Source organism: Bemisia tabaci, chromosome 3, assembly GCF_918797505.1.
Source record: "Bemisia tabaci chromosome 3, PGI_BMITA_v3".
Taxonomy (NCBI): domain Eukaryota; kingdom Metazoa; phylum Arthropoda; class Insecta; order Hemiptera; family Aleyrodidae; genus Bemisia; species Bemisia tabaci.
This window is the reverse complement of record NC_092795.1, coordinates 12,416,073-12,439,063: the sequence shown is the minus strand read 5'-3', so window position 1 is coordinate 12,439,063 and position 22,991 is coordinate 12,416,073. Positions and strand designations below refer to the sequence as shown.

General features: G+C 34.6%; 1 protein-coding gene across 3 annotated transcripts; it reads left to right on the top strand.

Moving 5' to 3' along the window:
• On the top strand, positions 1 to 22,874 carry HDAC6 (histone deacetylase 6). 3 transcript variants are annotated; one of them, XM_019061855.2, is made up of 21 exons: positions 1 to 214; positions 1,337 to 1,441; positions 2,540 to 2,670; positions 3,372 to 3,555; positions 3,942 to 4,039; positions 4,530 to 4,703; positions 5,032 to 5,224; positions 6,741 to 6,800; positions 8,545 to 8,634; positions 9,165 to 9,271; positions 10,289 to 10,539; positions 11,014 to 11,092; positions 11,560 to 11,647; positions 12,875 to 13,057; positions 13,767 to 13,924; positions 14,688 to 14,883; positions 15,768 to 15,897; positions 16,473 to 17,455; positions 19,122 to 19,280; positions 19,850 to 19,978; positions 20,686 to 22,874. In XM_019061855.2, exons 1-21 carry the CDS (start codon positions 140 to 142, stop codon positions 20,770 to 20,772), a joined length of 3,660 nt encoding a protein of 1,219 aa, XP_018917400.2. In that variant the 5' UTR covers positions 1 to 139; the 3' UTR covers positions 20,773 to 22,874. The 3 variants fall into 3 exon arrangements, with proteins under 3 accessions (XP_018917400.2, XP_018917401.2, XP_018917402.2); XM_019061856.2 differs by lacking the exon at positions 6,741 to 6,800 and adding an exon at positions 6,493 to 6,552; XM_019061857.2 differs by lacking the exons at positions 1 to 214; positions 1,337 to 1,441 and adding an exon at positions 2,006 to 2,163.
• Positions 22,875 to 22,991: the final 117 nt, after the last annotated feature.

The window sequence follows — 22,991 nt, the reverse complement described above, 5'->3', positions numbered from 1 at the left end:
GCAAGCGTGGGAGGGAGGTGCGGAGGTGTGCTGTGTTTGGTTGATTTGTTTTGTTTTGGTTTGGTTATAATTTGTCGTCCCATGCCCACTCATGGAATTGTTTATGCTCACATATAAGTAATTTTCTTTTTTTTTCAAGATGTCCAGTGCTCCTAAGAACGATTCTCCAGACCAAGGAGCTCCTGTTCGTCGTTCCAATCGACTGAATTCCAAGGTATTTCCATGTCTTTTGAATTTTTCGAATTCATCGCTTAACTTCTGAGGACTGAGGTCCAATGAGATGAAATTTTTGAACAGATGTAATGACATCCGTTCATAAACTTGAAACTTAAAAAAGTGAATGCACTTTCTCTCACATGAACAGTTCTCATTTATGAGACAAAGATGCTGAAGTTACACCTCCGTCATCACTACCATTTTTGGTGAACTAAAAATTCTCTCAAACAGAGGGAAGGATCTTATCAACAGTTGTGAGGGATTTCGAAAGAAGGGTCCATAATAACTCAGGTGCGCTTGTTTCTCTGAGCAGCAACTATCTGGTCAAACGATGGTGTAGCTGAGACTGTTGATATCTGCTTGTCAGGTTGGAACTGGAGGAGAAAATGAACCCTTCTTTGTTTCATAGGCCCTTCTTCCGAAACCGTTCTCAATTTTCCCTCTCAAAGATCTGTCCCTTTTTTTGAGTATCGTTAATGTTCATTTAGTTAGTGATCGATGGTCATCATCAGCACACCTTGTCAGTTGATTTTATGACAAGGAATCATTATCGGCCCACTGATTACAAGTACACATTCCATCAACTTCATCATACTACAAGTTTATATCAGGTTCACCGATGTCAATAACTATATTAATACATGATCAAATATGTATTCAATATGCAACGGAATGAAAGTAATAAGTTTGAATAGCGTGCTGTCAAAACTAAGCAGAACATAAACTATTAAGTACATCATCAATTAGATGTCTCAAGGTGATAAAGTCCCTGCTTCTTTTATTCAACCAGGAATTGAAAAACTATTAAACTGCTCTCGTAAACGTAGCGGTCGTTTATAATAGATAAGAGATTCATGAAGATTGAGAAAACAACGTCAAGCAAATGACCTTAAATCCTATTTCACACTGCTACACAACTAGAGCTCTCCCGGAGGTGCTTTGTTCTTTTCTGATAGATATCAGTTAAACATATTTTGAAACACTGTACAGCGTTTGCGTTGATGTTGCTGATGTTCACAATAATTTCAAGGATTCCTGATGTCCACAGCTCTATCTCCCTCAATTTACTTCCAAGCCACTTTATTTAGCTTAATATATATTTTCATTTACTTCGTTCCAGGGTCGTACTCCATCTGCCTCTTTAATAGCTGCAAAGAAAGCTGCTATCGAAAGAGCCAAAAAAGCTCAAACATACGTTGTCAACATCAGAGATATTTATCAATTGGTGAGTTCATCAAACGTCTACTTTATTGTTCAAATACTATTACGCTTTAATCCATCTTCCATTTGATTTGTGTTAACAATGCCCACTTGTCAATATCTTGTTTAAGAGTTGATTTTCAAACTTTCAGCTGTGTGAATTGTTTTCTACAAGAATTTTAAAAAGAAAAGAAGTGACCTTTTATTTAGTGTAACCTATCTAGTGGCTCATGATTAAAATCATTCATTTTTTCTTATTCAATTCTGCATTAGTTTTCTCACAGCTAGATAGTCGGATGAGTTTTGAAGAATGTAGATGTAAGAGTATTCTATTGCAGAATTTACAATGTAATTCCAAGCAAAGTCATGAACATAGCCTCTTTGTAGGTGAATATATGTAATCATCATAATAACACTTCACTTTAATAATTAAAACTAGACTAAGGATCAAGCAAAAAGGAATCACACTAAAAAGGAACTCTGTATTTGTTCTCAATGAATTTAATTATATTTCTCATACAAGTTGACCTGAGGGTGAAACTGCACTCAAATTGATTATCCAGGTGAAGAAAAGATAAAGGAAGATAAACATTGAATCAGCTCATTATGGAGTCTCCATTCAAGTGGTCTCAGTGTGTTCTCCGAAGATGTTTGTGTTGCAATGTGTTCCAATTTGTGTGTTTCTTTTCACCCTCTACTTTTAAAGTGTTGCACCTTACCTAAGGAAGAACCATATTCAACCAAATGGTAACTTCAAACACATAAAATTCTCAGTTACCAGTGTATATCATTATTCACTTATCTAATCATACCCTTGACTGCACTAACAGAACAAACAAATAGCTTAGTTGCTAATTTTCATAACTGAGTATCGATTCATGTTCACCCAAAATGTTTTATCTCTTGCTCAAATGGTTTGATTACTTCTGATAATTTTTTCCCAAGTATACCAGTTGATTCTTTGCGCAGGATATTGTAGTATAATTCAGTAATGTCCAAGGATATCTGTCTGAATTTGTCCAAAATTCAGGTTTTATACACTTGACCATTAATTCATTTATTTATTTTCACCTCATACATGTATCTTGTTCTAACTTTTAAATTTTACATTTCTCTCTTGCAGGCTGAGGATGCTAAGGCTATGGTCAATAAACCAACAGGAGTTGTGTATGATAAACGTATGGTGGAACATCATTGTCTTTGGGATGAAAACTACCCAGAATGTCCCGACAGATTTACTTACGTTCTATCCAGGTGAGAAATTACCTTATTGCTATCAAATATTTGTTTCATTTTGTATAAATTTCTTTCCTTCTGTAGAGAGAGAAAAAGAAAGAAAAGAATTTTACTCGGAAAAGAAGAAATGAAAATCTTCCGTTTTTCGTTTTATTCTCTTCTTTTTTCTCAATAGCCTCTCTGTAGTGCGGAAAAGATTTACCATGATGAACATGGACAATCGATGAAAAATGTAAGATTTGATTAAGTGGGAAACTAGCACTTCCCCATACAAACTACTCAGAAATACGAGTAAATTGTGCATTTGTTGTAGTCCAATCCAGAAAGTCAGAAAAAAAATGTTGAATAACATTTTTATTTCTTTTTAAAAAGAAATCATGAGCAAAATATGTTTTGACAAATTTTCGTTGTATAGTGAACAATACCTTCTTTTAGAATAAACTTCTTTTCCTGCAATGTATGGTTAGATCCAACAAAACAGTTCAAGTTTTGTAATCCCACTAATGGGAGAGCGTTCGAGTACTGTAGAGGGGGAAGGCCAAAGAATTTGAAAAAGTGCATCATTTAAAACTAGAATGGTCGCCTGCATCTGTTTTCCTGGATGTAACTAGAGAAAATTTTTGAGATTAAGTGTCCTAAAATGAATATTTTAATTTAAAATTGTGAACTCTTTTTATTTGCAGTAGCACTAATTACAACTTAAAATATATTTTTAACAGGTGTCAAGAAATGGGTTTACTTTCTCGATGCAAACAGATTCAATCTCGTGAAGCAAGTGAGGAAGAAGTTTTGAAAAAACACTCGCCAAAACAAATTGAACTGTTGAGAGCTACTGAAAATAGCCAAAATTTTGAGGAGTTGGAAGATATTTCCTCACACTATGATGCCATTTATATTCACCCTGTAAGTATCAAGTATCTGTTTTAAAAAAATTGTAAAATTAGGTATTCTGCTAAATTTCTTATGTATTGTTACCGATATCTTGAAGAGCCGTAATTTTGTTTTTGTCATTTGATCATAATTCCTTGAATTTGTTACACATTCGATTGTGGCCAACACAACCCCACTTTTAGCTCTTTCTGAAAACAATGAGATGCTATTAGCTGCCCTATACAGATAGATGATTTTGAGGTCAATTCAGAAGCAGTGGTTCCCTTGTGCAAAATCTAGTCTAAAAGATTTGCAAATGACAAAGGATGGAACATAAGATCTAGAATAAAAAAATTACTTCAGCCAATATGCTTTGAGCGCTTTGTTACCCTGGTCTGACTGATTTGTTGCATTTTTAGAGCACATATCGACTGTCTTTGCTGGCGGCTGGTAGTACAATCGACCTCGTTGAAGCTGTTTGCAAGAATGAAATTCAGAATGGCATGGCCATTATCAGGTTAGTTTATCTTAATAATTCGTTTCTCTTTCAAAATTAAAGATCAAAGTTTGAAATGTTTAACTCATTATTTTTCTTGTTGATTTGCTCTGTGTTCAGGTGCAATGTCTCTTTTAATGATCTAAGAAGTTTCTGACGCAATTTTTAAGTCTTTCTCTCGCATTTGGCATTAGATGCCATATCCAAATGTTTTCACATTTTTAGAGCCCCTCCAAAGCACATTGAGAATGAGAATTACCAAATTTTTCAGAAAATTTTGGTTGTAAAGTTGTTTGCTGCGAGTAACTGAAAGATTTTCAGGGAATTTTTGCAAGTAGAGAACAGAAACTGTGCAGAAATGGTTTCTTAAACATTGAAGTGCATTATCCTGTACATTGTTCTTGGATTGTGTCATCTTTGTTTTCTAATCTGTTGTCATTTGTTACTCCTGTTAATTATCCTCCCATTCTTCATTATCAAATCAAAGTAATCACTCAGTTTACTTTTTCAGACCACCAGGACATCATGCAATGAAAAGTGAATATTGTGGTTACTGTTTCTTCAACAACGTGGCATTAGCAGCACAGCATGCTTTAGACAATCTTGGTGTATCCAAAATACTTATTGTTGACTGGGATGTCCACCATGGGCAAGCGACACAACAAATGTTCTTTGACGACAATCGGTATGTATTACAATGTTATTGAGTATGTCCATTTATTGTCATCTCTATCTCTTTTTGGTATCAGCTTCGTCATACAATTCTTTTAATTTGAAATTATCTTTCAAGATCGTTTAGCTACCTTCTTTTGAAATATCGTTATACTTACATTGATCAACTTGTGACAATAATCCGATAAAATTACTTTCTTTGTCGGTTTGTTTATCAAATCACCGTACATTTATCTTTCATTTTATTTTTAGTTTCACCATCCATTGACTTTAAATAAATGTCAATTTTGGCTCATGATAGTTTCTGTATAATTTTTAATTTTTTCCTTCCATTATTCCAGAGTTGTATATTTTTCTATACATCGTTATGAGCACGGAACATTCTGGCCTAACTTAAGGGAAAGTGATTTTGATTACATCGGCACAGGTGCTGGAAGAGGGTACAATTTTAATGTGCCTCTCAATAAAACTGGAATGACGAATACAGATTACTTGGCGATTTTCCATCAGCTGCTTTTACCTTTAGCTTCAGAGGTAACTTTTTTTGCATTTCGTATAAAAAATGACATATCTGAAATTGGTCGTTGTTTTAAAAATATAGTTTGGTATGGTTCCTTTCTCAGGCACTCATGAGTCATCCTATCTCTGGATGCCAATTATTATTGTATTTTATTTTAACATTGCGCAGGCCACATATTGTAAGCCCAATACAATTTTCCCTCTCTGGTTTAAAGTTTGAGACCTGAAATGATACAAATACAACTGAATCATAAAAAAGGGCTAAAATTTATATATACTATATTTATATTTATATAACTATCTGACGAGTGTTGCTCATTGAAGTACCTACATACTTGTAATTGAGACGCTGAGTGCTAGCACAACATTTCTCTGTTGCAGTGTTTCAGAATCTCTGCTGAGAAATAGATAGAAATATCGAAGAGTCATGAAGAATATGCAGTGAAAATTTTAATAAAATGTATTCATTCACTTCCCTCATAATAAATGAAACATTACCGAGGATTCTGAAACACCACAACCAAGAAGTGCTCCTCTTGCACCCAGCACCTCAATTTTGATTGATTAAGGTCAAGATATGGTAAATTTTTAGTTATTTGAGTAACCATAATCTCTGACACAATGGTAGGTATTACCTCAGCAGAATGGAATATTTTTGAGATTTTTTATCGTCATGCATACATTGAAGATATATTTACTTAACATAACTATTCCGAATATTAGAATCGAAGAATCTTGTCTGAATATAATTATCTCAATCAAGAAATACAGACTTCAAGAATCATCATCATCAGTCTAAATTTTTGAAATTATTACAGTAACTAGTTTTTATCCATTTGGCATTTTTTACCATGTTTGCACACTAGTTTTAGCTTGCCCACAAGGAGACAAAGACATGACTTAGGTGATCTTCGACCCACCTCTACTTATTAAGTTGATTAAATATGTTGATTAATCTAATTAAATCTGATTCATTTATTTAATTTAACTATCATAATGTGACTCTAGTTACATTATACTAAGGTGTCTGACAAAGGTCAATGTCACTCAATTTTTTCTATTTTGCTGGCTTGAGTCAGGTCACTTTTTATCCATGATACGATTCATTCAAGATAATACTGTCAGGCGCTAGCATGATGATGGATTCATGGCTGCTCCAAGCCATCATTAACATGTTGATAATATCTCTCGTCTCATACAATTTTTCAATTGTAATGGTAATAGTGCCCATTTGTAAAAATTATGATAAATGTGAGCTAATACATTATGAATTCATCTTACAGTTTCAGCCAGAATTAATTATAGTCTCTTCAGGATATGATGCTGCCCTTGGCTGCTTTGAGGTAGTATGAATGGAACCAAGTAGTTTATTCTTTTGCAAGTGGTTGTGGATAATATTTTTGGCCTCATTTCGGATGCTTTAGTCTCTCCCATTGTAACAATTTTCCCTCTTGATATTATTATTTGATTTTCCATGCACTCCTTGTATGCTTTCAAAGTCCCTATTTCAATTTTTTTTTCTTTATTCCAGTTTGCGCCTGAGTTGGTTCTTATTTCGGCTGGCTTTGACGCAGCCATGGGTGACGAAAAGGTTTAACTCTTTTTTTTTTATTTTTCCTGTTCATTTTGTTTTTTCAATCTCACAAGCACAAAAAAAAAAAGAAGAACCAAATGATTTAAGCAATAGTGCATGATCCTAGATCCGATGTTGCAGCGAAAATATGTTTGCGCCCCAGACATAAAATACAACTACTTTTGCAAAACCTTTAACTTATTGAGGGGTTTCTCCTGGCCAAGTGACCATCTATTTTTCAAAATTTTACCTCATTGAATGTTTCAAGCACATAATTTACTTTCTAATCATTATATTAATTTATTATATCCTCAAATGATTTATTTTCAGCTATTAATTTCTTGCTACCCAAATTATCTCTTCATCCTTTATTGCTCATGCTTTTCTTATTTTTTGGCTTTCTTTCCATGTTTTAAACCACTACATTAAGCCAACATCAATGATTTTGTTTGCACTAAATAATGCACATAGATTTGTTCTAGTAACAAACATTTTAACACATGAATATTTTGGTCCTAATAATAATTATAAGAAATGAATAACTCTAATTAGTAGAGGAATGAATGATTTTATGTTTTCTTCTTCCTCCAGCTTAAGCATGCTCTTGCCTCTTGTCTTGAAATTAGAGCTGGGGAAAGAAAAGGACGGACAAATGGCACATCAACCTAAAGAGCATCAATCATCAGTTGACCTGTTGGTCGGCATATAAATTACTGTTGAATGGTGTCATTTTCCGATGTGACTTTTGTCTGTTATTTTCTCCTTCTAGTTCTTGCCAGTGTCATTCATTCTAATTGAACTGGGTAGAGCTACATCTTAATAAGATAAATGGGAAAAAGGAAAAAAATGGTACAAGTACGTCAGTATTTTAACCTACCCTCTTTTTCCAGCTGTTTCTTCATCCATAAATACAGAACTTAAAGAAACTGGAACCAGCGCAAAACTTGAGGATGACAACTTTTCCACAATGCATTTTAGAATTGCGGTTATAAGTCTAGAAATAACTACCAAGTTTAATTTGGTTATCTTCAAAGTGTTTCTTTCACAAATCGATTAGTAACAAATCTAGAAAGACCATTATCAATTGAACTGACCATGAAAAATAGAAACGCACCAAAGGACTGTTCATAAAATAGACAATGCTAACTTCAGAGTTTTTGCCCCTTTTCCCCCTTTCACGACGACTTTGTGACGTTGGTCTCTATCCTTTAACATGTAAAAGGAAATGACAAAACGGTCACCTTGACTCTCCCCACCCCTTACAGCGGCACATATTTTATGAACGGCCCAGCCCCTAAGTCGCATCAAGTTTGAACCAAGAAAAATAGGCTCATAGTTTTATTCCTCTTCAAGACTCAATGTCAAGGACAAAGCTTAAACGACAGTTTCTAATTTTGAATTATTTTTTTTTAACCCTAGAAAATTGACGACTAGTTGAATTCAAAACTACTCCCAATTCATTTTTTCCCAAAATGTGACTTGGTGCGTTCTATCAAACTTGGTTCAATCACTCTATTGATAATTCTATTTTGTTTTTCTCCCCCGGAACAAAAATTTGGGACCCAGTTCATGTAACAGACGAAGCAGGTTGAGCAATTAATCATGCTGATACAAAGATTCCTTACAATAGAAATATAAGTTGTAAATGGACTCATCAATTTATGATACTGAAAATATCTTTGATAGGAACATTCAGTTTTAGACTTCACCTTTTTTCAAAAATTCTGTCTAAATTAGACTTAAACTTTCTCTTGTTTCATAGGGAGAGATGGAAATTACTCCAGCCTGTTACGCACATTTGGTAAACAGTCTTTCTGCCTTTGCTCATGGCAAAATCGCAGTTATTCTTGAGGTAAATATTTTCTTGGCCCGATTATTTCTACACGTAAATGAGTTAAAACACAGTAAATTGATAATCAAGCTAGGTATTTTGCCACTATTGCAAGAGCATCTGAGTACAAAATAACATTTGATGAAACAGAAGTCAGAAGAATACATTTAAGAATCTTTACTTTACACTTAAGTTTTTCCGTGTCTCTCAAGCTCCTTTTTTAGCAAAAAATGTTTATGGGAAAAGGTATCCTCCATGAGTTCAGTGATCATTCTGTCCAGTCTTCCTTCCATTTGCTCAAAAAATTGGATTCAAATCATCAGATGCAAATTTATTTAATTTTGTGGATAAGATTTTTTGTTTGTTTTTTTTTTTCTGGTTTTTTTGGAGGAACACCTATATGGGATATTTCCTAAAAGATGTCTTCTCCTGAAATTTGGGTCATCTTCAATGTATCTTTTCCCATTTTCGTTCGTACATTTTCTTTTTCTTCTTGTAATTTTAATAACTCGATGAGCCTTTTACAATGGTCAAAATTGTTATATCTGTAGGGTGGATACTGCCTGAAATCATTAGCCGAAGGTGCAGCTTTAACACTACGTTCACTCTTGGGAGATCCGGTTCCTATGATAGAATCTCTCGGGCAACCTTGTGACAGGTAAAGCCCTTTTTCAACCTATTGTGAATCCTTTGACTTAGGTCAATGGATGTCTCAAGTGCTCTGTTAAACAAAAGTTTTAATGCTAATCTTTTTGAGATTTTTAACTCCATACTCACCATGTTTTTTTCAACCATAAATCATCCTGAATGATACAACTTTTTTTAATTCTGTCACTAAGTTTGATGGTAATACTGATCACAGAAGAATTCAGGAAAGGTATTTTGAAATTATTTATGCTAAGTCCCTCATGTGTTTCAAGACTCATTGCAAAATTCTTTAATGGACCACTAGACAAGGTACGAATTGCATTCTGATACAGGTTAAAAAATTTACGTAGAACACGATGCGCACAACAGAAACTTCAACTCCTTTCTTGATGCGTGAATTCAATCATGTCAATGCTATACGTGATTCACAAAACGTCATCATGACAGATATAAAAATCTGGCAACAATCTTGACGCTAAGTTATAGCAAATTGCTTATAATTTGAACAACACATGGTGGAAATGAACATTGCTTTGAGAAGCTTGCTGAAACCGTTGTAGTGCGCAATTTGACTTACGTAGAGCTTTGAGTTTCTTGTGATTTCAAATTCCTCATAACCAATGTGAAATAAAAACGTTAATATAGGAGTTGATTTCAGTAATTTTCGTTGCGCAAATCCGCGTGAAATTCTGGTTAGGAAACAATTAGAATGCTTAAATTCGTACCTTGTCTAGTGGTCCATTGCTCTTTGGTAGTTAAATTTAAATTTATTTTCTTTCGCAATGTAGAAGTCAAAATTTGGAAGGACACTTTAATTTAAGTTTCCTCTACATGGTAGAATTTTTAGCTTCTATCCTCTTATAAATAAAGAAAGAAATAAAAAGCTCCCCACAATGACATCTCTTTTGCTCTCAAATTTTTCTATTTTGTAATGTCCTTCATGTCATTTATATTCACTGGATCATTTGCTATTTTTTCTCATCCTTTTGCCTTTAGGAAACATCCTATAACTTTTTCCTTTTTTCAGCATAATTGAAACTATTTTGAATGTGATTTACACTCATCAAGATTACTGGCAATGTTATCAGTTCACGGAAAAGTACAAACTCAACGAAAAGAGTGAATTGCCTCCGACCGTAAAAAAACATGTTCCTATTGCTCCGTTCAAGTTTGAAGGCGAAGCAAAACTTGAAAAGTATGAAACCCGCAACTGTTACCCTGTTCAATCAAATGAAACCAAAGAATTGATCAAAAAACGATTAGATGACTTAATATACCGTGAGTATCTTGATAAATCTGATTTTTGCTGTTGTTTTTTTTCACACTATCATTGAGCTTCCTTAAGTACGTAGAAATGAAGAGGGAAAAAAAAACACACACACACACCTCACACACTAAAAAGTGGCCCGAACTCTAACCTTCTGTAGTCACTGTGGAACCTAAATATGGCCCCCTCAGAAAAAGATCTGTTAGAGCAACAAACATAAATATGACCCTTAGTTTGCTCATAATGAGTAGAGTCATAAGTAAGTTCTGAATTAGTTTTATTTATTTATTTTTTTCAATGTAAATTATTGAATTGAATATTGCTACATCTTTAATAACTGTGATCAAATAAACACAGTGGCATCATCTGAATAAAAATAATCAATATGATCAGGTCCAGGAAAAAATCAAAACATTGATTTTTTAGAGTGGTATCTTGTTTTCTATTTCCTGATTTGCTGTGATAGCTCCTACTTTTCTGCGCAGGTACTCAACTTTTAGCTCCAAAGCCTGTTTGCTTCGTCTATGATGAAATAATGTTACGACATCAGAATCCGTACGATGGGTAAGTAATCCTCAGAACAACAATTCTTTATGTATATTGGTTATACTAAACCCAGTTTTAATCAGTGCAGACAGATTATATTTCCATCTCCGATTATCACAAAGTAAGTTCAATAAAAGCTTGATTTACCAACTTGTGAACCAAACAGCCAAACAGCTGGAAAATCTGGTGAACTTGACTATTTGGTCAATTGGAAAGTCAGCTTTTCGGCGATGATAGAGCAAAATATGAAATGCAATTCTTGGATTTTCTTTTTTTTTTTGTATATCAAGTGATGTATATCATACTACAAGGCGAATTTCAAAAAATAAGCCTAGGAGTAGTAAAAATTTATTTTAACATTTGTTTTAAAATCTAACGATTTTATAGTACTACACTGGGCTACTTTTTCCATTTATAGATTTTTTTCTTCTTATTTCTCCTCTTGTCTTCGCATATTTTAATGGGTTTTTTTTGTCTCTCTTCAGAAATCATCCAGAAAAACCAGCAAGGCTATCGAGTATCTTTGAAAAACACAGTGAATATGGACTCTTAGAGAGGCTGCATATTCTTAAGGTAAGTGAGACACTTAGTTTGAAATCATTTTATTAATTATGACATCAATTCAACTTGTTATATTTTCAAATAAGTAATTTTCAATGCATTTTTGAATGGATCAAACATTTCAGGAAAGGACTCCTGCACCAAGGGGTGAACCCCATCTAAAATTTCCAAAAGTCATTTCCATCAAGTCAAAAAATTGTAGTAAGAACACACATTAACAACATATATTAGGGGGGAAAAAAATTTGCTTCAAGCAAAACTCTTTATGTATTCGTCATTGTTTAAAAATGTCAGCTGCTCAAAGTTTCTCGAATCATAACTTAATTTGCCCATCGCTTAGGGTAAGTCAATGGCCTGCCGACTGTTGTTTCCTGTAGTTTTAGTATGAATAAAATGATAAGCCTGTAATAATCTCTCAATAAATTGATCCTGTGGGAAATAAACATTTACTTCCGCGGATGCATCCAAAACATGCGTGAACATAACAGCTGGCATGAGTTCGAAAGGACAAACAAGGACGCTACTCAAGGAAGATAGCATTACAGAGTTGAAAACTGCACCACCTTCATTTTAAATCTCATATTGGTCATTAACACTTTGTTGCATATCCTCCCACTACGAGTTCCACCAATCATCATCTTACATACGAGACATAATTTCCCTATTTTTTTTTTTTTTTTTCACTTAGAATAAACTTTTTTTCTGGTTGTTGGCATGAAAAATATTTGGGAAATAATTGAGAACACAATTTACCTACTACCTACTTTTGAATGATGCAATAATACAAAAAAAAAAAAAAAAAAAAAAAAAAAAAAAAAAACAAGGTCTCAGGTCAAGTGTTCGACACCGTGAGAGAACGAAATGGTGTACATATTTTATTTGGAAAATACACTAAAATAATACTAATCAATTAAACTGACTTCATAGTGTAAGAATCCACAGTTCACACTAAAAACTTTCTCTTTCTGTTGTATTTCTAAAAAACAGGCTTGCACAAAATACTCCTCTGAAAGAGGGAGAGAAATGTGGTGAGGAAAACTTGTTATTTTGCCGAAGCCTATTTAATAATGTATGAATAATGCCTTGATCATGTGTAATAATGTAGTCTGCTGTCCATCATTTTCAAAAGACTCAAGTAACATTCATGACCTCAGAATGAAAGTTGTTTTTAATACCCTAGCAAGTATGTTATCACATTGAAGCAGGTAAACATTTGCTCAATACCTACTTTTTTTGCAGAGCCGCGTAGCGACCAAAGAAGAGCTATTATTAGTACATAAAGAGGAACATATCGATGCAATGGAGCAGCTGAGTGAGCTAACTGATTCTGAGCTAAAATCAAAAGCGGATGGTTTTGACTCAATCTACTTTAACAAATTTAGTTATGAGGCAGCAACTGTTGCAGCAGGCAGTCTTTTGCAAGTAAGTGACAAGACAATAGCATGTCCTTTCATATCGACAGTGGAGCTTCAAGAACTCTTATCTCCGATTGCGTCGCCGCAGACTTCCTGTTATTATAACTTATTTTCTAAACAGAAAAATACACAACATTATTTCTTGAAAATTCTCTTGATTCGTCTTAAATGGATGTATTTATGCCGAAAGGAACTACGTCACACGCAAATTCTATGCACATAGTTCCTTCTAGCATAAATACATCCAAATAATCAATCAACAGTATTGATTTGCCATATTTTGAAAAAATAAAGTAGTAGCGGAAATTTTGAAATGCCCGAGATAAGATACGCGTTTTTGCAGTTTCACTGCCAATTTTGTTTCATTAAGTTCTCACCTAACTGGAAAGCTGAAGACACTCTTGGAATCTCACAAGAAAGGTGCAAGAAAAAATCCAAAATTTGATTCTTTAAAGTATTTACAGATTTTTAGTGCAAAGTTTGGCGATTATCTCTGTGAATGAAGAGCATCTTCCATAAAATGATTCCATATCCACTCCTAAATCAACAGACAGAACCATTTGGCAAAAACGCTTTGGCAGTGAATGTGTTGAACAGTCATGACAAATATATATACCTGGTTAGCATCAGTAATAGGATATTCATCTGTAGTAATTTTTTTAATGACAATGATAGGCCAATATTTTACCCTGTGCTTTCTCTTTTTTTTGTTCTAGGTTGTCGATAGTGTTTTAAATGGTGATAGTCGGGCTGGTGTTGCAGTTGTGAGACCACCAGGTCACCATGCTGAGGTTGAGGAACCTTGTGGTTTCTGCCTCTTCAATTCAGCCTCTGTTGCTGCAAAATATGCAATTGAAATGCATGGATTGAAAAGGTAACCTATTTTTACCGTTTGAATGTATCAATGGCCATGAGCAAAATTAATGATAAATGTAGTTTTTCTTATATCTCGGTCGAGGCTCAGTGAAACGGAGGTATGTTCTTGCTGACCTCTTTGGCCGAAATGCAGATTTTTGTTCCCGCCACCAGAGCTGTGGCACAAGATTAGAGTTTCAACAACTTAGCAGTCTTGGCTGAAAACAAAAATGACTGTCTGCTGTTGATAAAATGAACAAATTCAGTGCAAACAAATTGGTTAGGGATGAGAATTCATTTACTCTTAGGAAGGTAGTCGTTTCTTCATTTTTATAAACTGTATGATCATTTTTGTTCCTGGCCAAAACGGCTAATTTGTTGAAATTCAAATCACGCCACGGCCCAGATGGCGAGAACAAGAAGCTGCGTTTTGGCTCAAGAGATCAAAGAGAGCTATGTTTCACTTACCGTAATCCCTGTCCAGTCCAAATCTCAGTCTGGTTTTTACAACCTCTCCGAGACAGGAAGCAGAAAATCAGAAGGCTGCTCTGCACTGATGATGGGTCCAATTAGACCCAAAACATATTTTCAGTTGCCTGTTTGATGGGTTGTTACTGATGTTGCACCAAACAACATTTCTCTGTGAGGAAAAAATCGTGCTTAAATGAGCTTTTTTCCTCTGTAATGAAATTTTCAGTTTCACACTGAATTTCAACACACGTTATGAAGAAAACCCACACTGTTATGAAGAAAAAGAATGATCAATTCTTTAATTTTTTCAGAGTTCTTTTGCTTGATTGGGATGTTCACCATGGTAATGGAAGTCAGGAGATATTCGAGGCTGATCCGCAAGTGCTTTACATTTCTTTACACCGGTATGATAACGGTTCCTTCTTCCCTCACTCTACAGATGCTGCACACACAGTCGTTGGTGAAGGGAAAGGCAGAGGCTTTAATGTTAATATCCCATGGAATAAGGTATGCTAATAACCATCCCTTTCTTTGCTTTCCTTTACTACACAGAAAAATCATAAATATTTTAGTAATAAATTCAGTCAGCTTATGCAAGGAATCAACATGTTGAGCTAAGTCTAAGCAACTCATAAGCGCTTGATTTTTGCAAAAGTCAAGGTGACAAAGTGGTCAATCAGACAGTGGGTTGACTGAGCAGTATCCTTTGCATTCATAAAGTGTTCATCACAGCGTTAATCAGTGTTAAGTGTCCCTGACAGTTAGTGTTGCTTTTTTATGGCATATATTACTTAAAATATCAAAATGTGTCCTCCAGAAAACATTTTCTTGTGAGATGCAAAATGTCCCAGCATAAAACAATTTCAAGTCGATTTTGTTGCTTGTAGGTAATATAACAAGAAATCTTACTCATCAAGGTAAGGGGCTGCTCACTGGATACGTAACATTCAAGGGGAAAGAAGGGGTCCAAGGCTGTGTTACAGATACGTTAAACAGGAAAAGGAGGCATTCAGGTTTGCGTCACGAAACACTAGAATGGGTGCGTAATGCCAATTTACCGAAAATCTAGGATGAAAAGTAGATATGCGATGGCAATTTTTCATCCATAATTCATCGAAAAACTCTAAATTAAGGGGTCGAACAAAGTGTTACGTAATTTTATCAGGAGGGATGCAGATCTGTGTTACGAGTGCGGTACAAGGAAAAAAGGGGAGTCATAAAGTCCGACAGCACTACATATTTTATGAGGAGCCCCTAAATTGGAACGACATGAACCATGATGTTGCTCTCCAGGTTGGCTCTAAGGGTTGTTTTTAGTTTAAGAAATGAAAGTTTATCATAAATACTGGTTAGAGTCTTATCTCAAATTTTTTTCTTTTTTCTCCTTACAGCGGGGCATTGGTAATGCTGAGTATATTGCAGCATTTCATCAAATTGTTCTTCCAATTGCATATCAGTTCAATCCTGAGCTTATTATTGTGTCAGCTGGCTTTGATGCTGCCATCGGAGATCCTCTTGGTGGTAAAAAATATTTCCCTCTTCTAATTCATCGCTCAGAATAATGAGATTTGCTGAAGTGAACTTACCTTTATATTATTCGCGTAATCATTAGTATCAATGATCAAACATTTATTGAATAGATATAGCAGGGAGGGCAAGAAAATTAATACAGCACATAAGATCCATGGAGTTGGAAGATGAATGCATTCTCAGAGAGGGAGAGCAAGCAAAAATCTCTGATAAGTAGGCATAAGAGAATCGCTCAGCAGTCAACAGGGTTTTGTTGTCTGAATTATGCATTGTTTTGTAATTTGTAAGCTTTAAAGTGGAAAAGATTAAAGTAAATAACTGATGAACCAATTTCAAATTCAGCATTAAGTCAATCTTAAGCAACAACTGTATGAACACTCCAATTATTTTGTAAAACTGAAGCAGTTGTTTAGTTCTAGCAACTTTTGGCTTTTTGTTCCTAACCGCAAAATGAATCTGCATGCATATAAAAAATACTATACGAAGCTCCTACATTTTGAGTAACATTGCAATGCATCAGAAATATTTTATGACTCTGAATTTTTTTTCTTTTTCTTATGTTACAGGATACAAAGTTACTCCTGAAGCATATGGCCACTTTACACACTGGTTATCAAGCTTAGCTAATGGTCGAGTTATTTTGACGTTGGAAGGAGGGTACAATGTGCGCACAATATCTTACGCTATGACCATGTGCACCAAAGCCCTACTACACGACCCCATTCCCATACTCGATCCCCTCACACCAATTAATCCAAGCGCTATTCAATCGATTAAGCAAGTTATCAGTGTTCAGTCAGAATTTTGGTCTGCCCTCCAATTTTTAGTAGCTATTCCAAGTGACAAAGTTTTAGAAGGAAAACCAGACGAACTCATCTCAATGATGGGCGATTTATCCCTAAAATTGGGTGATTACGCCAATGAAGTAACCAAGTCCTATGACGAAAAAGATTTTGGAAATTTGAGCTGGAACTGTGATAAAAATTCAAGCAATGGTGACGATTGTAAAGTGACTGGAATCTCTTTGAACAACAACCGACATGTCACGCCATCATCTGTTTGTATTTCTTCAAATGTCTCAACTCCCGATTCTTTGAAAAGTGATTCTCTTAACCCTTGTTTTACGTCCAATTGTTCAGACTCGAGTATTGTATCAACGCCAAACTATTTACAATGTGATCCATCAACTCTCAATTTTTCATCAGTTAGTAGCCTTACTCCAAATTCCGTAAAAAGTGATTGCTCAAATTTCAACTCATCGTCCAGCTCTGTGGCCTCTCAAGGCCTTTCAACACCAAATTTCATAAAAAGTGATCAATTAGGCAATAACTCCTTTGAATCTAGTTCAAATTACCTCTCCTGTGATAGTAGTTTTCAGGTAGTATCACCTGGCTTATCGATAATGAATATGAATAATGATTCTCCGAAAAACAGCAATCAGAAATTCACTATGGACGACGGAGCAGGGTGCTCATCATCCTCAGCATCATCATCTCAAAAGCCTGAAAATATTCAAACTCTCTCGGATTACTTGGCGGAAAATATGGAGGTAATCACTTGTTTGTTTCTTCTTATTTTACTTGTTAATAAATTTTGAAGAATGTGAATGAAATCAGGTAGAATAAGGCATTTTTAAACTTTAATTTCAAGGAAAATCAGCCTAACTAACTATAACAGACGCCGCCCAATTTCCTCTTATGCTTTATTTTTTTAACAGAAAACTAAGTAGCATTCTAACTTTAACTTTTGCAAGTTTATTATTGATAATTGAGGAGAAATTCACAGAAAAACTCTAGGTGTTAGGTTATTTAGATTTCTGTCAAGAATATAGAACATCAACGGAAATTTGTCATCGTAAAACGCAGTTAGACTGTCTCTGGTCAAATCTATCCAATCAAAGAACTTGTGACAGTGGCGTCAATCCAAAAGGATAAGAGCAGAATGAATATAAAAGATTGTCACTTCTGTCATGACAAATGAGGGGCTTGGAGGACATGGTGTCTGAGTCGGCGTCGGCTTTTTAATTTTATTTTGTGAGTTTGAGTTTTTTAATTTTCCGATGTTTTCTCATGGTGTCTGAGTGTAGTTTTTGAAAAAATTGAGGTATTCATGAATGCAACTAAAACTAGTTTGAAAATATATTCTGTGAAAAACGCACAACTAAAATCCAACTTTACAGGATCACGAAGTGAGTTTAAAATTCCTTTCTGCCATAGACCCCATATAATTTCGAAACTTTAAACACATACTTTTTGAAATAGCGAAAACTGCACTTAAGTATGCGCCTTGTCCTTCAAGGCCCTCAAATTTATGCAAAATATAGGACTGAACTTTGAGGTTAGCATTTCGGGGGAAACAATGGACCCTTCATTCAGGAGATCAGGTTGCAGGACTTCCGTTTCTCCTCAAATTATCTGATCAGGATGGATCATTTGTTTGCAAGAATTTTCAAACTTTACAAGTCACTGATGAAAAATAAGCTGAAGATATTTGTAGCGCAAATGACATATTGCTGGTTAGCGTTGTTTCTTCAGACAAGTTCCTGTCCTAAATTTCTTGAAGATAATGTATGCACCTGAAAGCACTGGTGCTGGTGCTTAAAAATGTCTTTGATAAAAAAAACAAGTGCTTAATTTTTCCTAATAAACATCTTTTTTGGATCAGCTGTTATAACTTTTTCAAAGCTGCCTTAACCTTTTAGCTTTAAACTGTTTGTTGAATACAAAAAAAAAACATCATTCATGATCTTTAGACTATAATGAACTGCACCATCATTCTGTGCTTAGAATATTTGACTTTTTTTCTTCTTGTCGTATTGTTGGAATGTGATTAGGTATATGAATTCATTTTCGCGCTATATTTTACAAGGTATAATCTTTGACTCTCCTTATTTTGCTTGGTCAGAAATTAGGTTAATTTTCACCTGCTCCTGAAGCTTCTACTTCCTTCAAAAGAGAAAGAAATTAAGAGATGAAAAGTACAAGTGCTATCTATTTACGTCCAGAGCGTTTTTAGCAGTTACAAAGTTGTGATCATCCTCATATTCTTCACCAATTCAAAATAACAATTGCAGTTTTTTAACAAAGTATTGCAAGCAATGATTTGAATGCCTCAGTTAGCTTTAGTGAAATGGAAATATAATAGTTTTTCCTGATTCCTTAACTTTTTTCGCTTTATTCAGCGCACAATTAATTTAATAATTAAAATTTTTTCAGCTTTTGGTCGGTGGAGAAATGTTTGCTGTGGTACCCAAGAAAAATTGTCCCCACTTGTCCCTTGTCAGGAAAGTACCTGAAACAGGAGTTAACACCAAAGTTCCTTGTGCAACTTGTAGTTCAACAGCAGAAAATTGGTCCTGCCTTACGTGTTACACTGTAAGTAACCGTCGGAAAGTTTTTAAACAAAAATCAGTGTTCCGGAAGAATTTTTAACATTGAAAAATTAGTTCTATTTTCACAGTTCATTGTGCTCAAGAGGTTGTAAGGAACATCATATTAAATAAATCTCGGAATTCAGCCGGCGCTGAATTTCTCATTATTGTGTGCCGTGTTCTTTAACTTTGAATGAACCTTACTGCGTCAGACGTTTTCTAATTTCCTTTTATGTTTTTTTAGCAGAATTTTCATTCTCACTAGAAATTTCGTGAGAATACTCTTCATAAGCCAGAGGAATCGTTCTCACGATTTCAGTGCATTATTTCGTTTGGCTCTCTGCTTAAAAGAATAAAACTTGAGAAGAAACTAAGCGAAGTAAAGTGCAGTTAGGTTGACTCCGGTTTAATCTGTTCGACTATTTTCCAGATTTTTTCATAAGTACAAGTGTGAAGCAGTAAATTGAATTCTCAAATCTACAGGCAGTCAAGAGTCCGCTGCCTCTCATGCTGTGTACCAGAAAATATCATTGACCGCTTTATTATATTCTTTGCTCAATATTTTATGATCAGGTTCAATGCGGTCGATACATAAAAGGACACATGGCTGAACATAGCACTAAAGAGGGTCATCCTGTGGTTCTCAGTTTTTCTGATCTCTCCGTTTGGTGTTATGGATGTGAAGCATATCTTGATAACGAGGTAACAATTGCTACTTATCGCTAATTTTTTTGATAAGAGATGAAATTACACCATTTATGCTAGTTATGAGGATCTCAGCTAATCAGGATGAGCAAAAGAAATCCTCGATTCGTCTGAACTCTTTTTATCCTTGAATAATAGAGTTCGGGCTTAAACTGTCACCCTTTTTGGGCCAGAAATCTGTAGAGGGATCATGACCCTGCAAGGCAGGGTCGAGTGTGCCCTATTTTTGAAATTTGAAACATGTCAAACTATCTTTGATTTAAAATACTCTATGATAGATAAAACTAAAGAATCCTCCATAAAACAAATTGAAAATCAATAATTTAAAAAGGAAAAAAAATTACAAATTACTGTGGACTTGGTTCACGGAGCACTATCGTAAACCTTACAAAAAATTGACTCAAATAACTTATTGTAATAGGAGCTGTTCAAGTATTATGTGGGGGATTTTGGACAATTTTTTGACCCCCCCCCCCCCCCAAGATACCTTTAAGACAACCTTCCCTCCTTCCAAATTACATAAGACTGGCCAATCAACCCCCTCCCATCCTTTCACATAAGACCCCATGAGGCAAGCTCAGACCTTCTCCTCCCTTTAAGTAGCCTGCACAATACTTGAATAGTTCGTTAGTGAAGGTAAAAATTTCCCATGTTTTCTCTCATGTACTGAAAATCAAAATTCATTCATTACATTTTTATCACAGGTTCTGTATGAGGCACGAAACGCAGCGCATCAGGACAAATTTGGCTCCGCATTACCGTGGTCTTATGGTCCCAAAGCATCCTCGTGATTACATCTCACTAATCACGTAAATTGGATAAAAATTTAACATCCGTAGTTACTTTGTGTCTCTTTTTAATACATATTTTCATTAATTTTTTCTTTTGCCCTCTTGTAACATCCAATAATCAAACATTTTAATCAACAACTAACTCAAAATCTGTTTTAATATTTTATAAATCAATTGAAAAATCAATCATTTGTTGGTTTTAGCAGTTATTGTTAGCTATAAATCATCCTTTTTTCTTCTCATTCCATCTCTATTTTTAATACATAGTGACAATCGATGTACTTTCATCACAATATTATTTTCTGCTTGATAGGTATTATCAGAGAATATGTTAGCATTATGATACCTCTGGATCAAATCGGAAACTACGCAAGAGAATTTAGAATAAAATGATAAAAACTCAATTTTAATAACAAATTACATAATTATATGGCAGACGCGTTTTGGGCTCCAGCCACTGAGTTCAGTTGATTGGCCAGAGCCAAAAAAGTGTCTGTCGTATTATTAATTAATTCAATGTTCTGATTGATTTTTTATTCTATTTAATTTTTTATTATGATAGCACTTGAATAACAGTTCCTCTTTTTTATGATCAGTCAAAAGCCTAGTCATTTTCTCTAACTTCATATTACTTGTTTCCATTTTCATTTTATCAATGGTGAGTTGAAGTGCTGGGTGCATGAAGGGTTTTTTTCTGTCACTTTAATTTAGAAACTCTGTCACTAATTTGTGCCTCAGGGAAGAATCTAATGGGCGATTCTTCCGTAATTTTTTTCCCTAAAGCAATGTAGAATCATGGAAAATATTGAATGCAATGCGTCCGTTTACTTTCTTCACAATGAATGAAATATTAGTGAAGATTCTGAAACACGGCAACCAAGAGGTGCCCTTTTGCACCCAGCACCTCAATTTTTTTAGAGTTTCAACATTTTCCTGGGTTCCAACATAGTGACCTTAATATTTTTTAATTGAACCCTATACAGTTTTTTTTTTTTTTTTTCCTAATCGCAATGAAAAGTATAATTTTGCAAAAATTGAAATAGATTTTTACTGTTAAACATCAAAGAGAGGAATAATATCATCCAAAATTTGCAAAAAGTAAGAATTATGTATTTTCAATTTAATTTTTAAAAATTCTAACTATTTCAATTCTTTTTTATACTTTGATACATATTAACAAGGAAATATTTAATCTTGTAACTTATTGATAATAGTGAAGTAGTCTCTTAAAGTAGCTTTAGGCCTTGTCCAATCGAGCGCGGTTCGAGGAACTAATTCAAAGAGATGCTCAGTTTCCCGAAACATGTTCCTTGTAATGACAGATTCTGTTCACACGAGTTCGCCCGAACGGGGACCGGAACCTAGTGTTTTTGATGGTGGGAATTTAGCAGGCTATGGGAGTAAGCCGTCCTTTTTATAAAATTACAACTTCAATAAAACCATACAGTTATTGCAAAATGATAGATTACTTAGGCCGCGAGGGTAACAAAAACAAATGTCAAAAAAAAGGACGTAGGCAACAAAAGCGAATTAATGCACATCAAAGGAAAAATAGAAGCTCGGGGTGGAGGGGAAGTTCCGGGGTTTGGAGGAATAAGTTTTAGCTCAGCTGTAACTTGTTCCAGGAACAAGTTCACTGAACAATGTTCTGCGAACCGCGCTCGTGTGGACAGGGCCTTATGTTTATCCAATTAAGGAAATCAATGAATACTTAAACAAAGACTTGACTCCTCAATGTACTCACTCCGTACTGTTGTCAACTCATCAAATGAGTTCAATTTTTGCCACATTGAAGTTGTGGAGGTGGTGAATTTTATTGAAGTAGGTAACGAAAATATTTTCTCTCTCATGTTGCCCTTCTTCCAGAAAAATTTGTCTTCTTCTTGTTACTTTCGTATTTCCAAAAACTTTCTTTTTCATAAAGTTATTTTCATTATTTTTAAATATTTCAACAAGGTATTTTTAGATGAAAATTTTCTCTATACTTTAACTTAAAAGTATATACATTGTGTCCTCATCCTCGATTTTATTTTTGTATTTTTCAGATGATTAGTGAAAGTGCTCACATAAGCCTCTGTAATAAAATTTGAATGCCTATTTTATGCGTTGAGAAACTTTTTATTTCATAAGTACACCATCTATCATCTTTATTAAGGTGGTTTTACCTCCATCTTCACAGCTTCATGCTTGTTACAAAGCCAATTAAATTTGAAATGAAT

Coding starts and splice junctions, on each gene's coding strand:
- HDAC6 (XM_019061855.2), top strand. CDS start 140: ATGTCCAGTGCTCCTAAGAACGATTCTCCAGACCAAGGAGCTCCTGTT. Junction 4,704..5,031: donor ATGTTCTTTGACGACAATCG/GTATGTATTACA, acceptor CCATTATTCCAG/AGTTGTATATTTTTCTATAC. Junction 8,635..9,164: donor AAATCGCAGTTATTCTTGAG/GTAAATATTTTC, acceptor TTATATCTGTAG/GGTGGATACTGCCTGAAATC.